The sequence below is a fragment of the Canis lupus genome, chromosome 13, assembly GCF_048164855.1.
Source record: "Canis lupus baileyi chromosome 13, mCanLup2.hap1, whole genome shotgun sequence".
Taxonomy (NCBI): domain Eukaryota; kingdom Metazoa; phylum Chordata; class Mammalia; order Carnivora; family Canidae; genus Canis; species Canis lupus.
This window is the reverse complement of record NC_132850.1, coordinates 11,020,749-11,035,364: the sequence shown is the minus strand read 5'-3', so window position 1 is coordinate 11,035,364 and position 14,616 is coordinate 11,020,749. Positions and strand designations below refer to the sequence as shown.

At 36.7% G+C, this 14,616-nt stretch overlaps 1 protein-coding gene across 10 annotated transcripts in view; it reads right to left on the bottom strand.

The window, feature by feature from the left end:
• The window catches only part of EPS15 (epidermal growth factor receptor pathway substrate 15), a 141,190-nt gene that overhangs the window by 103,627 nt on the left and 22,947 nt on the right, over window positions 1-14,616 (bottom strand). For 5 of the 10 annotated variants that reach the window (XM_072772148.1, XM_072772155.1, XM_072772151.1 and 2 more), the window contains exon 2: window positions 2,065-2,106. In XM_072772148.1, coding sequence (XP_072628249.1) covers window positions 2,065-2,106 — 42 coding nt within the window. Of the gene's footprint in view, window positions 1-2,064; window positions 2,107-2,415; window positions 2,532-14,616 lie in introns of those variants that run through there. The other 5 variants (XM_072772147.1, XM_072772156.1, XM_072772149.1 and 2 more) reach the window with 4 other exon arrangements.

Below are 14,616 nucleotides of genomic sequence, written 5' to 3'. Positions count from 1 at the left end.
TGAATGTGGAATAAATCACTCAGAAAAAAAAAAAGAGAGAGAGAGAGAGAGAGAGAGAGAGAGAGAAAAGAAAAGAAAAAAAATTGCCAAAAAAAAATTGCCCAATTCAAATTTTGGGTAACAAAGAAGTACAGAAATATTAACAAACCTGCCTCTAAAAATCTCCAGGACTCCTACTTTGCCTGCTCCCTGACTGCAGGGAGAAGGGAATATCTATTCCTAGCAGGGGAAACACTGATCAAACTTTTATGAAATATTTATGTATCATATTCCAATTTGACTATCTTCCTTTCTTTTGGTTACAATAATAAATTAAACACAGCCATTTAGTTTCTGTCACATACAAGAGTTCCTGTTGTACTGTGACACTTGCCCTGCCATAAGCTATAGGCTAGAACTTTGTTTTCATCAAAGATAAACAGTCTCAGAGCCTCACGGAAAGAACTATCCCATATAATCTGAATTATTAACACTTCAAAATACAGACTTTTTAATAAAGACTTCTGAGCTGACATCACTTTAGACAAGTCTCAGTCTATACTACTGGACTAAGTCAGAAGATCCAGAACTGTGCAGTCCAGAATTAGATACATTTCATGAAAGCAGACTCCTGACCCAAGCAAGGGAAGAAGAATTAATTACACATGACTTAATGAACTGCTGGGGAATATTTAATTATGGTTATTAACTTGGAATACTGTTGGTATTATTGTTAATATTCTGTTTTCTAATGGATATGTGGAAAAGCCCTTTCTATTTTCTCCTTATATTGATTTAGTAGGCTCTGCTTTTATAAACTGAAATAGTTTTCAATGGTATCTGATTTTCACTGACCTCAGAACTCAAAAACAAATCTTTCAATGGAATGTTCTTATTTTTATGGCAATATATAGTTATTAACACGTTAAATAATTTTTTCTTTTTATCAGGATATAGTTGAGTGGCTTATGTGAGAATAATGATCTTTTATTCAAAAAGAACAAGCCACTATTAAGGAAAAAGGACTGACTTAAGCAGAGACAATGTCTAGAAAGCCCTCCCAGTTTTCTGCAACCCAGTTTATAAGGTCCCAGTCTCAGAGACAGTAAAGCAAGGTCACTTAGCAGGCTAGGAACCTCAACAGACAGGGAAATCTCAAAATGAGATAAATTCATTCAAATTCATATGTACTGCAGATGAAATATGGGGGAAAGAATTTCTAAGATTTGGGCCCTAGTCTCAAGATAGAGGAAAAACAGCAAAGGCTTTAAAAAGTACAATCCAAGATTCTTTAGGAATAGAAGTTAAATTATAGAAAACATAGCAATGCAATGATTCCTACCCATACCAATAAATGAATTTTGTCTCATGGAGAATATAAATCTCTACAACTCATATTCTCATTTTTACATCTTACTGGTTCTCCCAGTAATTAATTGAGGTAAATAAAATCCTTGACACACATGCATTTCCTACTTGTATTTCTATGAGAATCATAGTTTTAACTTTGCGAAAATTAAACTTTAATAAGTATTTTTATAAGATTTTATTTATTTGAGAGAGAATGAGCATGCACATAAGAGAAAGAGCAAGAGTGGAAAGGGACACAGGGTGGGAGAGAGGAGGGGGTAAGGGGAATCCAACAACCCTGAGATGGTGACCTGAGCTTAAATCAAGAGTTGGTTGCTTAACCAACTGAGCCATCAAGGTGCCCCTAAACTTTAATAAGTCTTAAAAACAACAGAAAAGTCATTTCTATTTGGCTATAATTAATTTCTATATTTATATCTGCATGAATATATTTAATATTATATGGATTTTATAACCTAAATCTAATAGTACACATTATATGGATAGATAGACATTTAAGACAATTAAGTGTTTGGGCTTAATTATCTCTTTTCTTCATTTTTCTGATAGCTTGTCAAAAGTATTAAGCACTCAAAACAAAAGGTTAAAGCACAGGAAATTGAAAACAAGACACATCAAATGTGTTCGGCTGGCTGGTAACCTGCAAATATACAATCAAGAGTTGAAAAAACATTTTTAAATTCAATTTTATATTCAAAGAAACAAAAATCTTACCTGTCTGTAGTATTTTTCATATACAGGATTCCCACTTGATAACTAAAATAAACAAACAATTAGAAATTAAATACTAATCAATCATCTGTATATTTGCATTCATTCAACAGAAATTTGTGAAACAAAGATGAGTAAGAGTAAAATATCCTTATTTCAAAAAGTTTGGCTTAGTTTCTTTTAAGGAGGAAGGGAAAGTGGATAAAGGCAGCCATATGGATTATTAAGAATCAAGTAGAAAAAAATAGAACAAGAATTTATTTTTATTTTCTAGAACAAGAATTTTAAAATTACTTTTGTCATCAAAACTTTTTTTTCCGGGATCCCTGGGTGGCGCAGCGGTTTGGCGCCTACCTTTGGCCCAGGGCGCGATCCTGGAGACCCGGGATCGAATCCCACATCAGGCTCCCGGTGCATGGAGCCTGCTTCTCCCTCTGCCTGTGTCTCTGCCTCTCTCTCTCTCTCTGTGACTATCAAAAATAAATAAAAATTAAAAAAAAAACTTTTTTTCCTCATGCAAAATTTTACCAAGAAACCCAATATATAGACAGTTGAAAGTCCAAAAGCCTTCAGCATTCATCTTCTACCTAAGTGTCCAAGGTCCCTATGAATACAACTCAAAACCATTTTGATAAAATAATCAAGTGAATATACAAGCTGATATACAAAAAGATATTTATATCATCTTATCTGAAATGCTTGTAGGCAAGGAGTTCATACCACAGTTTAAAGGGTTCCCTGGACAGCTAATGAACAGATTTACTATCTCATCTGAAAGGCAGCATAGGAATATTAATGTCTGAAGGCTCAAGTTCACCTGTACATGAATGTGTAAGAGTGTTCTAGAACCAGGAAGGAAATCCAAGAAGACTTCAAGGAAGTGACATCAGTGCAGGCATTTGAAGTATGGATGAGAAGGGGAGAGGCGGAGTCTACATAGAGGTAAGAGCATGCACAAAGGCCTGCAATCAACAGAAAGCTCAGTTAATGTTTGAAAAGAGTAAGTTCTGGGGATCCCTGGGTGGCGCAGCGGTTTAGCGCCTGCCTTTGGCCCAGGGTGCGATCCTGGAGACCCGGGATCGAATCCCACATCGGGCTCCCGGTGCATGGAGCCTGCTTCTCCCTCTGCCTATGTCTCTGCCTCTCTCTCTCTCTCTCTCTCTCTCTGTGTGACCATCATAAATAAATAAAAATCAAAAAAAAAAAAAAGAAAAAGAAAAGAGTAAATTCTGAATGGTATCAGGAATTGGAAAGAAGATTGTGAAGTTTTGTAAAAGGCAACTTAAGGGATTCACATGCCACAGTAAAAGTAAAGAAATTGAGAATAGACAAAGAGGACAGATTCATAAGTTATTAACATAGTATTAGGTCTCGGTGATTATTTGTGAAGAGGGAAAATAGGACGGAAAGTAGAAGCTACTCAGGAAATAATTTTAATGGACCCAATAGAGGACCTGAACACTGGCAATGGCAGAAAAGAAGGGTATGGTCTGAACAAATGTTTGTAAAATGGATTTGACAGCACTTATTAAGTAGATGAGAGGGGCAAGAGAGGCTTAGTTAGAAATACAAACAAGAAAAAAATCTTCAAGCATCAAGGTTGGGCCTATAGCCTTAATGGGTATAAAACTAGATTAGGAAATCAACATTTAGGACACCTGGGTGGCTCAGTCAGTTAAGCACGGGCTTCATCCAATCAGATGAAGATCTTAAGAGAAAAGACTGAAGTCCCCTGAGGAAGAAGAAATCTTGCCTCCAGAAAGCCTTTAGATTCAGGAGCAACATCAGCTCACCCCTGGGTCCCCAGTCTGCTGGCCTGCAGATTTAGGACTTGCCAGCATCCACAATCACATAAGCCAATTCCTTAAAATCAGTGTATGTGAATGTGTGTGTATGTCTATCCTGTTGGTCCTGTTTCTCTGGAAAACCCAGTTTTTTTCTGTTTTTTTGTTTTTTGTTTTTTTTTTTTTTTTTTTTTTGCGAACCTAAGGGAAATTTTATTTACTCTTCTTAAAGTAGTCTAGTTTAAAAACCAGAGGTTATGTGAGAGGAAAGAACACAAAATCTTCCCCAGACAGATATACAGAAGGGGGGCAGTAGGGCTTCAGGTCAGATCTTCTCCATCTTGGAAATGAGGTCATCACAGATTCGGATTAATTCTTCATTTTCCTTAGTCTTCTGCTCTACTGTCTTCTCCAGTGACTGGATGCGCATCTGCTCCTTCCTCAGGCTGGCCTGGAAGGCCAAGGCCTCCGCTTGGGCCTTGCCGCGCACCTGAGCGATCTCCTCACTGGCCAGCTTGAGCTTCTCTTCTGCGTGGGCCTTCAGGGCCTGGTACCACTGGCCCTCCTTCTCAATCCTCACTATGTAATCCTCAACACACTTCTTCAGAGATTCTTCATTCGTGTGATACCCCTGGATCACTTCCTTCTGTTTCTCAAACCGCTTGAAGAGGTCAGAGAAAGACTTTTCCATGGAGCTCAGGTATGCAGCCAACTGGTCTTTTTCCTTTAGAATCTTCTGGATTATGTTAATACCTAATCTCAGAGAGGTTATTTATCCAAGCTGTTAAATGGCAAATACTGTTTTTAATTTATTTTTTATTGGTGTTCAATTTGCCACATATAGAATAACACCCAGTGCTCATCCCATCAAGTGCGCCCCTCAGTGCCCGTCACCCAGTCACCCCCACCCCCCACCTACCTCCCTTTCTACACCCCTTGTTCATTTCCCAGAGTTAGGAATCTCTCATGTTCTGTCTCCCTTTCTGATATTTCCCACTCATTTTTTCTCCTTTCCCCTTTATTCCCTTTCACTATTTTTTATATTCCCCTAATGAATGAGACCATATAATGTTTGTCCTTCTCCGATTGACTTATTTCACTCAGCATAACACCCTCCAGTTCCATCCATGTCGAAGCAAATGGTGGGTATTTGTCGTTTCTAATGGCTGAGTAATATTCCATTGTATACATATATAAATGGCAAATATTGTGATAATTAATATAAAGACTTAATTTTGTTATAGTATGTTTTAATAATTTTATTTCTGAAAACTGTCTTTGTCTGGAACTACTATACTTACCTATCAATGTAATGAAATCATTTTGATGCCAAAAAATGTATCTCAAAAAACTTTCAGAATTTTAAATATTTATAAGTATCCCTTTCATTCTCAAAAATGTCCAAATTTGGTAAAAAATTACATATCCATCCTACTTATAGATAAGGGTGAAAATACTTTGCTAGAGGAAGCAAATAAAATACATTCCATCTATAATGAAGAGTTAAATTATAAAGATAATTCAATTTTTAGTTGAATTTTTAGTGCTGAGGGGGGAGGAATGGGAATCTCATACACAAAAAGAAATTCTGAGCTCCAAATTGTACTTTACTAATCCTCACATTACAGACTCATTGGTTACTACATAAACACATTTGAGAAGGCATTAGCACACTAAAGTGTTCTAAAGTACACCCTGTACTGATTAGTATACTAATACGATACAGCTAAGTGAGAATGGAAAAAGCCATCCAAATTGCCAATTCACTCATCAAGCAAAAAGACCAAAGAGTGTTTTTGGTGTGTCTCGGTAAAAACTTTTTTCCTGAAATATGATCATTTTAAATCAAAAAGAAATCACAGATACACAACACACATAATGAATGCAGAAATAAAAAAATTTAGCATATAGCTAAAATGGTATAAATTATTTTTACATTCTTTGTTGTACTACTCTGTATTCTTTTTTATAAGCATTTTCTATTTTTATAATTAAAATAAAATAATAAAGCTATTTTCAAATTGAGGGAAAATACAAAAATCCCCCAAATATGAAATCCATATTCAAAACTGCATATGAATTTTTAGTATCTAAATTAATTTCTAAAGGAAAACTTTTAAAGTTGTCCAAATAAAAATTTGACCTTTTAAAATTCTAACATTATTTAAAAACAATTATTTATTTATTAGCTATATAATAAATTCATCAGTTGCCACAAAGTAAAATATTCATAAATATAAGAATTCCTTCTAAAGAGTCAGTAGCTATTTATTACTACTCTGAAAAAATGTTAAGTGCTTGTAAATAATAGATGTTAGAAAGCAAATACAGTTTTGTAAAAAAATACTCAAGTTTTGGTATCAGATAGGCCTAGATCCAAAGTCCAATTCCACTACTTCTTAGATGAACCTGAACCACTTATTTCACTTCTTTAAAATCCTGTCTCCTTGGGGAGCCTGGGTAGCTTAGTTAGTTAAGTGTCTTTGGCTCAGGTCATGATCTTAGGGTCCTGGAATCGAGCCTCACACTGGGCTCCCCACTCAGCAGATTGTCTGCTTGTCCCTCTGTCCCTCCTCTTGCTCATGCTCTCTCTCTCAAATAAACACAAAATAAAATTAGAAGCCTGTCTCCTTATCTGTAAAGTGCTAGTAATATCTATTTTTCATAAGTCTCATATGGATTAAATTAATTAAAGAGATGGCTGCTTGTTTCCTAATATCCTTTCTTCTTTCTTTAGAACAGTACCCCTAAGCCTTATCTGGACACATGGACACCTAGCTAAAGCTACATTTCCCAGCCTCTCTTACAATCCCAGTTCTCCTCAATGGAATGAGAAAAAAAAAATAATGTGTCCAATCCCAGGTCTATGCACCTACAGGGAAGTCTGGAGAATGTTTTCTACCTCCTAGCCCTTCTTCCAGCTTGTCAAATACAGGTATGTTGGCAGAATATAGACCAGTTGTCCAGACTAAGATGGAAAACATGGTTGAGAATAAAAGAACAACAGGAGAAAAAGGGCCTAGGTCCCAGACACTATCCTAAAGATGCTATATCTGTCCTATACACTTACCCTACCTGAACAGTTGCTTAAGGGAGATAAACTCTCTCTGTTTAAACCAGTGTGATGGGCAGCCCCGGTGGCGCAGCGGTTTAGCGCCGCCTGCAGCCCAGGGCGTGATCTGGAGACCCTGGATCCAGTCCCACGTCAGGCTCTCTGCATGGAGCCTGCTTCTCCCTCTGCCTGTGTGTCTGCCTCTCTCTCTCTCTCTCTCTCTCTCTCTCTCTCTCTCTGCATCTCTATGAATAAATAAAATCTTAATAAAATAAAATAAAATAAAATAAAATAAAATAAAATAAAATAAAATAAAATAAAATAAACCAGTGTGATTTTGGCTTGAACCAATATTCTAACTAGTGCAACAAAGAAAAAGAAAGGAATTGTGGGGCACCTGGGTGGCTCAGTGGTTGAGTGTCTGCCTTTGGCTCAGGTCGTGATCCCAGGGTTCTGGGATTGAGGCCCACATCAGGCTCCCCACAGTGAGCCTGCTTCTTCCTCTGCCTCTCTGTGTCTCTCATGAATAAACAAATAAAATTAAAAAAAAAAAAGGAGCTGCTATTTTTATTAAGAAAAAAACCATTTAAAGTATCATAAACTTCAGTAAGAAAAAAGTTACTACAGAAGTATTGCATACTACACCATCCTAAGGTAGGTTGCATTATAATTCTCATCTATTCTCCTCTTTTCAAAGTATCATTAACACCTCTGCCTGTTGCCATGTGACTTGTAGTGCGTCTCTGCAGCAAGTACAACCCTACTGTTGTTGGCCTGGCCATGAGACTTACTTTGGCCAGTGAAATAGAAACTTCCATCTGCAAGTAGAAGCTTTAAGAGCTATGTTTCCACTAACTCTTGCTCTTTTCTCTCTACCAAGAGAACAGTATGTCACAAATAGGGGGTGCTCTTGCAATCTGGATCCTAAAATGAAAAAGAATCATGGAGTAGAACTGTAGTTGATTACTAGGGAACCTATAATGTGAACAATAATTAAACCTCTGTTATTGTAAGCCAATGTTCTGCATTATTTCTTATTGCAACATAATCCAGCAAAACATACAGGTAATCTGACACCAAAGAATACCAGGTAGTAAAAAAAAGAAGAGAAAGAGGAGGAGGAGGTGGTGGAAGAAGAAGAGATGGTGGTCCTGGTTATTAGGGAAATTCATAGGTTAATAAATAAATGTCAAGAATTGCCTCATATGGAATTTTTAGTTTCATTTTTGGGGGTCTCATCATAGGAGACTATGATTCTATAGTGCACAAAATGAACTGAAACTTTAGTGTTATTAGGCTTATTGTAAATAGTTATAGAAGGATGTGGGGGAAAAAAAGGTAAAAATAGAGAAATAACCTCTAAAACATAACGTTTATCTTTTTTCCGTTAATCACAGGGCCACACAATGAAGAGTAACCAGTGAGTAACATGATAAAAAAAAAAAAAAAACAGTGTATAAATTAATAAAATGAAGGGAGTAGGTATGATATAAAGAAGTAAGATGAAAAATCTTTGTGATGGAACAGTTATCTTAATTGTTGCTAGTTACATGAATCCACACATGATAAAACCTCATATGCATAAAACTACATACAAATACACACACACGTGTCTATAAAACCAATGACATTTGAATAAGTCCTATGAACTGTGCCAGTGTCAATTTTCTGGTTTTGCTATTGTACTAGAATTATATGAGGTATTACAATTAGGGACAACTGGATAAAGGGTATATGCAACCTCTCTATAGTACTTTTTGCAAATTGCCATGTAAACGTGTTATTGAAGACCACTATGAAATAAAGAGGCAGCAATCCAGACAGGAAGAACACTGTGTATAAAGGCAAACAGATACAGAAGTCTAGGTAATGAAAAGAAGATAATGGGAAAGATTTTATTTTTCTAAATAAACCACCCAAAATTTGTTTTGTTTTGGTCAATCTAAAAATTTAAGAAAACAAGTAACAATTCAGTACTAGTAGACATAGAAAAATAAGTGTTATAAAAAAAAAATGTTACAATGCACACAATTTTCCAGGTAATTTGCCATACAAGTACTTTTTACATATTAACACACAAAAATTCAGCTTACTAAGAATACAGCCTTCTAATGCTCCATTTTCAAGAGAACTGAGGAACCAGAAGTGGAACTAGCCCTGACATCCTTTCAACTACTCAATCACAACCACAACCACCAATTCCTTTAATGATGGAACAGCAGGTAAAAAGGCCAAAGTAATGAATACAATCAGAAAAGCCTATGCATTTATATACATAATTTACTCAATGTGAATGGCTTGCAAAGGAGACTAAATCCTTCTGACACTCTTGTGATGTCTAAAACAGACTTGTATATTTCACAATACAAAGGAAAAAGGATAAAAATGAACAGTAAGCAGAAGAATGAGAAAATAAAAAGGGGCAATTCAAACTGACAAAAGGAAACAGCAATCTGAACATGTCTGAAGCATCAAAAGAACGTCAATAATAATGAAACTCAGGAAGGAAAACAACCCTGAAGCTGAGTAGAGGATGGAGAAAAGCAAGTGCTGTGAGTAGTCCTCACCTTTAAAGCTGATGAGAAGCTTAAGGTAACACAAGCAGGCATCTGGGCAGTTCACTTAGAGAATGCAGTTCACTTAGAGAATGCACAGATTTTGAAAGCTTTCTTAATACGATTCTTGAAGTATTCCTAGGTCTCTGCCTACTATGTTACCAATTTAAAATGGTTTGTTATGGGACAAACATGAGATGTTAGCATATTTGCAGAATGGAGCACTGTAACTTTAAGTATAAGCTGTTTGAGGGGCAAGAGTCCTGTATGGTTTTTGGAACCCTAGGTACCTAAACCTACTGCTCTGTCCCTAGAAGACACCTAGTCATTATTAAATTATTAAATGAGTTGTGACTCCTAGAACTCTAGGAGTATTGTTAAGAAAGCTTTCAAAATCTAGATCTAAGAATAGATTTGCTTTGGAGATTATCAGAAATGAAAGGTAAAGGTATTTCAAGTAAACAAAAGGATTTCAAAAGATGCCATAGCCGTATACTACCGAAAAACAGTGGATGTAAACAAAACATACCAACAACTCAGACCAATAACAAACCAGCTTTTGTTAAATCCAGCCCAACCTGATCAAAAATCTAAGTGGCAGAGTGACAATGAATATAAAGAGTAGCTCTGGTCTCTCCTCAGAAGACAGGAAGCCCTACACGTACCAGTCTAGACAGCCCAAAATAAAGAGAAATCACTGGGACAAGCATTATCTTTAAGCATGAATAATATATGAATTATAACAATTCAAGTAAGGAAGAAATGAAACAAAATAACTATCTCCTGTATTTATATGTATAGCACTTTACCTTTTACAAAGGACATTCACAACCTCCTATTTGTACATTAACCCAGGTGATCATATCCATTTCCATTGTTCAATACCACACCTAACGCTGATGATTACCAAACTGCTACCTTTACTTCAGACCCTTTCTCTAACTCCAAACTTTTATATTAACCTTCTACATCTCCACTTGGATATCTCCCAAACATCTGACAGAAAAATAAAAAAATTTTTCTCTAAAACCCACTCTGACATCAGTTCTAAAGAGCAAATTCTGTCCCAACTCACAGACTTTGCAAGTGTCATTCTCTCTTCCTGAAAATCATAGTTGGTATTTTCATTTTCTTTAGGTCTTAGTTTAAATGTTACCTACCCATTCTAAGATTTTTTTTGGATCATTTATGATGTAGGTCCTCTTCTCTTTTATATTCTACCTCAGTCTTGCTTGTTTCTGTTTCCTTCAGAAAGCCCTTACTATGACTTGTTTTAATTTTGCCTGTGTGTGTGTGTGTGTGTGTGTGTGTGTGTGTGTTTTACGGCCCTCACATTAAGGTGAGCTCCATTAGAGCAGAAGCCCATATCTATCTTGTTCACCATCATATCCCCAATACCTATCACCGTATCTACATATGAAAACCCTCAATAAATATTAGTTGAATGAATGATTATTAATGAAATTCCTTCTTACAGTAAATTCTCAAATACTGTTGGAAGTATAAATTCATTTATTCAACATTTATTGACAACCTACTACTTGCCAAAGACTGAGGTAGGCACAGTGATACATAGTCCCTACTTATAAGGAGTTTACTGTCTAGTACAGAAAGAAAAAAGTAAGCAAGTCATTTTTTTCCTCAACCTCTACTGAGAGAATGTTCCCTCCACTTACCAACATGAAATAACACCTGGTCCTGTCCTGAAGAGAAAACCAGACACATCTTTTCTCAAAATATTACCTTCAACCTCCCACTCTCAATGGAACTCAATCTCTTACCTCCCTGACAGCACTCTCAGATGGTCCAGTTTTAACATCCAGCCTATCTCAGGGTCCAGAAATGGGATTAAAATCCCCTTTGATTACCCCCACAGCTTGTCCACATTATGTTACTCAACTTTTTGTTTTAAAAACAAAACAATGGGGGCAGCCCTGGTGGCCCTTCGGTTTAGCACCGCCTTCAGCCCAGGGTGGGATTCTGGAAACCCGGGATCAAGTCCCATATCGGGCTCCCTGCATGGAGTGGAGCCTGCTTTTCCCTCTGCCTGTGTCTCTGCCTCTCTCTATGTCTCTCAAGCATAAATAAATAAAATCTTTAAAATAAATAAATAAATAGTTATAAAATAAAACTTAAAAAAAAAAAAAAAACAATGGGTGATGGGCATTATGGAGGGCACTTGTTGGGATGAATACTAGGTGTTATATCCAAGTGATGAATCACTAAATTCTATAGGGGCACCTAGGTGGCTCAGTCAGTTAAATATCCAACTCATGATCTCAGCTCAGGTCTTGACCTCAGAGTTATGAGTTCAAACTCCATGTCAGGCTCCACGCTGGGTGCAGAGCCTACTTAAAAAGTAAATAAATAAAGCTTTACTCTTTTTTTTTTTTTTTTTTTAAGCTTTACTCTTTTGAGGCTCTTACCTTTCAACAAAATTACTCTCTTCTTTTCCTTAACACTGGAGTCTTCTGAGAAGGGTGGCAGGATGCGGTAACTGGGTGATGGGTACTTAGAAGGGCACATGATGAGAAGAGTACTGGGTATTTACCATATGTTGGCAAATTGAATTTAAATAAAATATTAAAAAAAAAAAACAAAAAACACTGGTGTCTTCTAACCTGATCTCTCTACCTCATCTAAGGCTTTGGCAACTCACTGTCTTCCTCTCTACTCTGAATCTCATTACCAATGGATGACTATATCATAGATTAAACAACCCATCCAACAACCTGGCTTCTTACCTCCTAGACCTCTTAACTCCAGTATTCACTGCAAAACATGGAGCTATACATATGCTATGGCCCACTCACTATCTTACTCCCATGGTCACATCCTTCCTAGCCCTTCTACCTTGACCAGCACTCGCTCTTCATCCTAAATCATACTTTGAGCATCTTGCTCTCCAAATAGGACTTCTTTCAAGGTATAGTCCTTTGCCTCTATAAGACCTCTTATCCATGGACCCTTTCATTTTGACTTTGAACCACCAGACCCTCTCTTACTATACTTCCCTCCTCATTCAGTTTAGATACAATGATGCACGATTTCGATAATATTCTTGCCAGAAGGGGGGGGGGGAATATTCTTGCCAGTAACCTAAAATCTTACTCCTCTTGTCATTTGGTCACACAAATACAGCAAAATCCCAAACCTGGATGAATCTAACTACCCTCTTTTCTTCGAGGCTGCAGCTGAGAAAGTCACTGAACAGGATTGGTATTACTATAAATTCATGATCACCACACTGGTTTGCTAGAGGTGCCATAAAAATACACCACAAACTAAGCAGCTTAGAACAATAGAAATTTACTAACAATCTGGAAGCCAGAAGTCCAAAATCAAGGGCCCTCTGAAGGGCCAAGCTCCCTCTGAAGGCACTAGGGAAGGATCTGTTCCAGGCCTCTCTCCTACTTCTGGTAGTTTCTTGGCTTGTGGCAACATAACTCCAATCTTCACATAGCATTCTCCTTACATGTCTGTGTCCAAATTTCTGCTTTTGATGAAGACATCACTGTACTGGATTAGTGGCCCACCCTACTCCAGTATGAGTAACTCAACTAACTATCTCAACTAACTATCTCTAGTGACTCTCTCCAAGTCATATTTTAGGAACTCAACATATGAATTTGAGTGGGAGAGAGGCACAAATCGACCCATAACAACCAGTAACTTCAATTCTTTCTGGTAAACCAACTCTTCAACCCATTCTCCCTAGCAACTGTTTCAGGGAAAAATAGGAACTTTAGTCGGTCCAATCAGACAAAATCACAGTTCTTTTGTGGGAGCTACCAGAAAAGAGGTTCTCTTGTCCATGTACTAGTAGTTATAAAGTGTATAAAATCCTCTTAGTGGTACACCAAAAAGCTTGCGTAAGACTGGAGCCAAGATATGAAGGAAAAACAGAGGAGTGATATCATTGAGACCTTAACACATGTGAAGCCAGCTCTACTCCCAGACCTATCAAGTACGTAAACTAACATTCCCTTTCCACTTAAGAACTGGCATTCCCTATCACTTGCATAAAACGGTTCTGATATAAGAACAAAAGAACTGGCTAAAAGAGTGAATTTTACATATTTCTTGACTGGTATTCAGAACAATACGGATCAAACAATAAAGCAACAGAAAATCTTTGCTATCCCAATTCTTTTATGCTATAGATCTAACATTTAAAAAATATCCACACAGGGGTGCCTGGGTGGCTTAGTTGGTTGAGTATCGGCTTCAGCTCAGTTCATGATTCCGGAATCCGGGGATCAAGCCCCCACATCAGGCTCCCTGCTTGGTGGGGAGTCTGCTCCTACCTCAACCTCTGCTTTCCCCTGTTTTCTAGCTCTCATAAATAAAATATTAAAAAATAAAATAAAATAAAAAATATCCACACAACCTTACTTTGTCTCAAGTATAATTTGAAACACATATCATTTCTTAAATAAACTTAAAGTAAACCAAGAAAATAAACATGTTTGGATGTTTATTGTTTGTTCATTTCTAAAATAGCAAAGAATTTTATAAAAAGAATTTTCATTATTATGACTTACAAAATGGGAGAGAGGGGTAAACCCTCACAGTCTGCCACTGACACCAGTTGGAGAGAATGATTAATAGCCCAGAACTAATAGATTAGTAAAAGTTGGCCTGTAGTAAATGAAGGCAAACAAATATGCTGAAATTTAATACAGACATATGGAGAGTAGCTCTTCAGTAGCTTTGCACAAGTAAAACAAAAAAAAAATTTCACAATTAATGGGGTACCAGAGGCCCAAGAGAATCAGCAATGAAATGTTGTTGCTTTCTAAAAAGGAAGGTAAGGAGCAAAAATCTTTCATAGTTAATGGGATACCAGAGACCCAAAAGAATCAACAATGAAATGCTGCTTTTTAAAAAGGCAAGTCATAAATAAATAAATAAATAAATAAATAAATAAATAAACAAGCAAGCAAGCAAGTAAGTTAAGGGGCACCTGGCTGGCTGGCTGGCTTAGTAGGAAGAGCATGCCACTCTTGATCTCAGGGCCATTAGTTTGAGCCCGACGCTGGGTGTTAAGCCTACTTAAATAATCAATACATAAATACAAAATTAAAAGATAAGTTAAATTATAAAGTCAGAATTTAAATACCCCACATTTAAAAATCATACATACACAGTGTATTATGGCTTC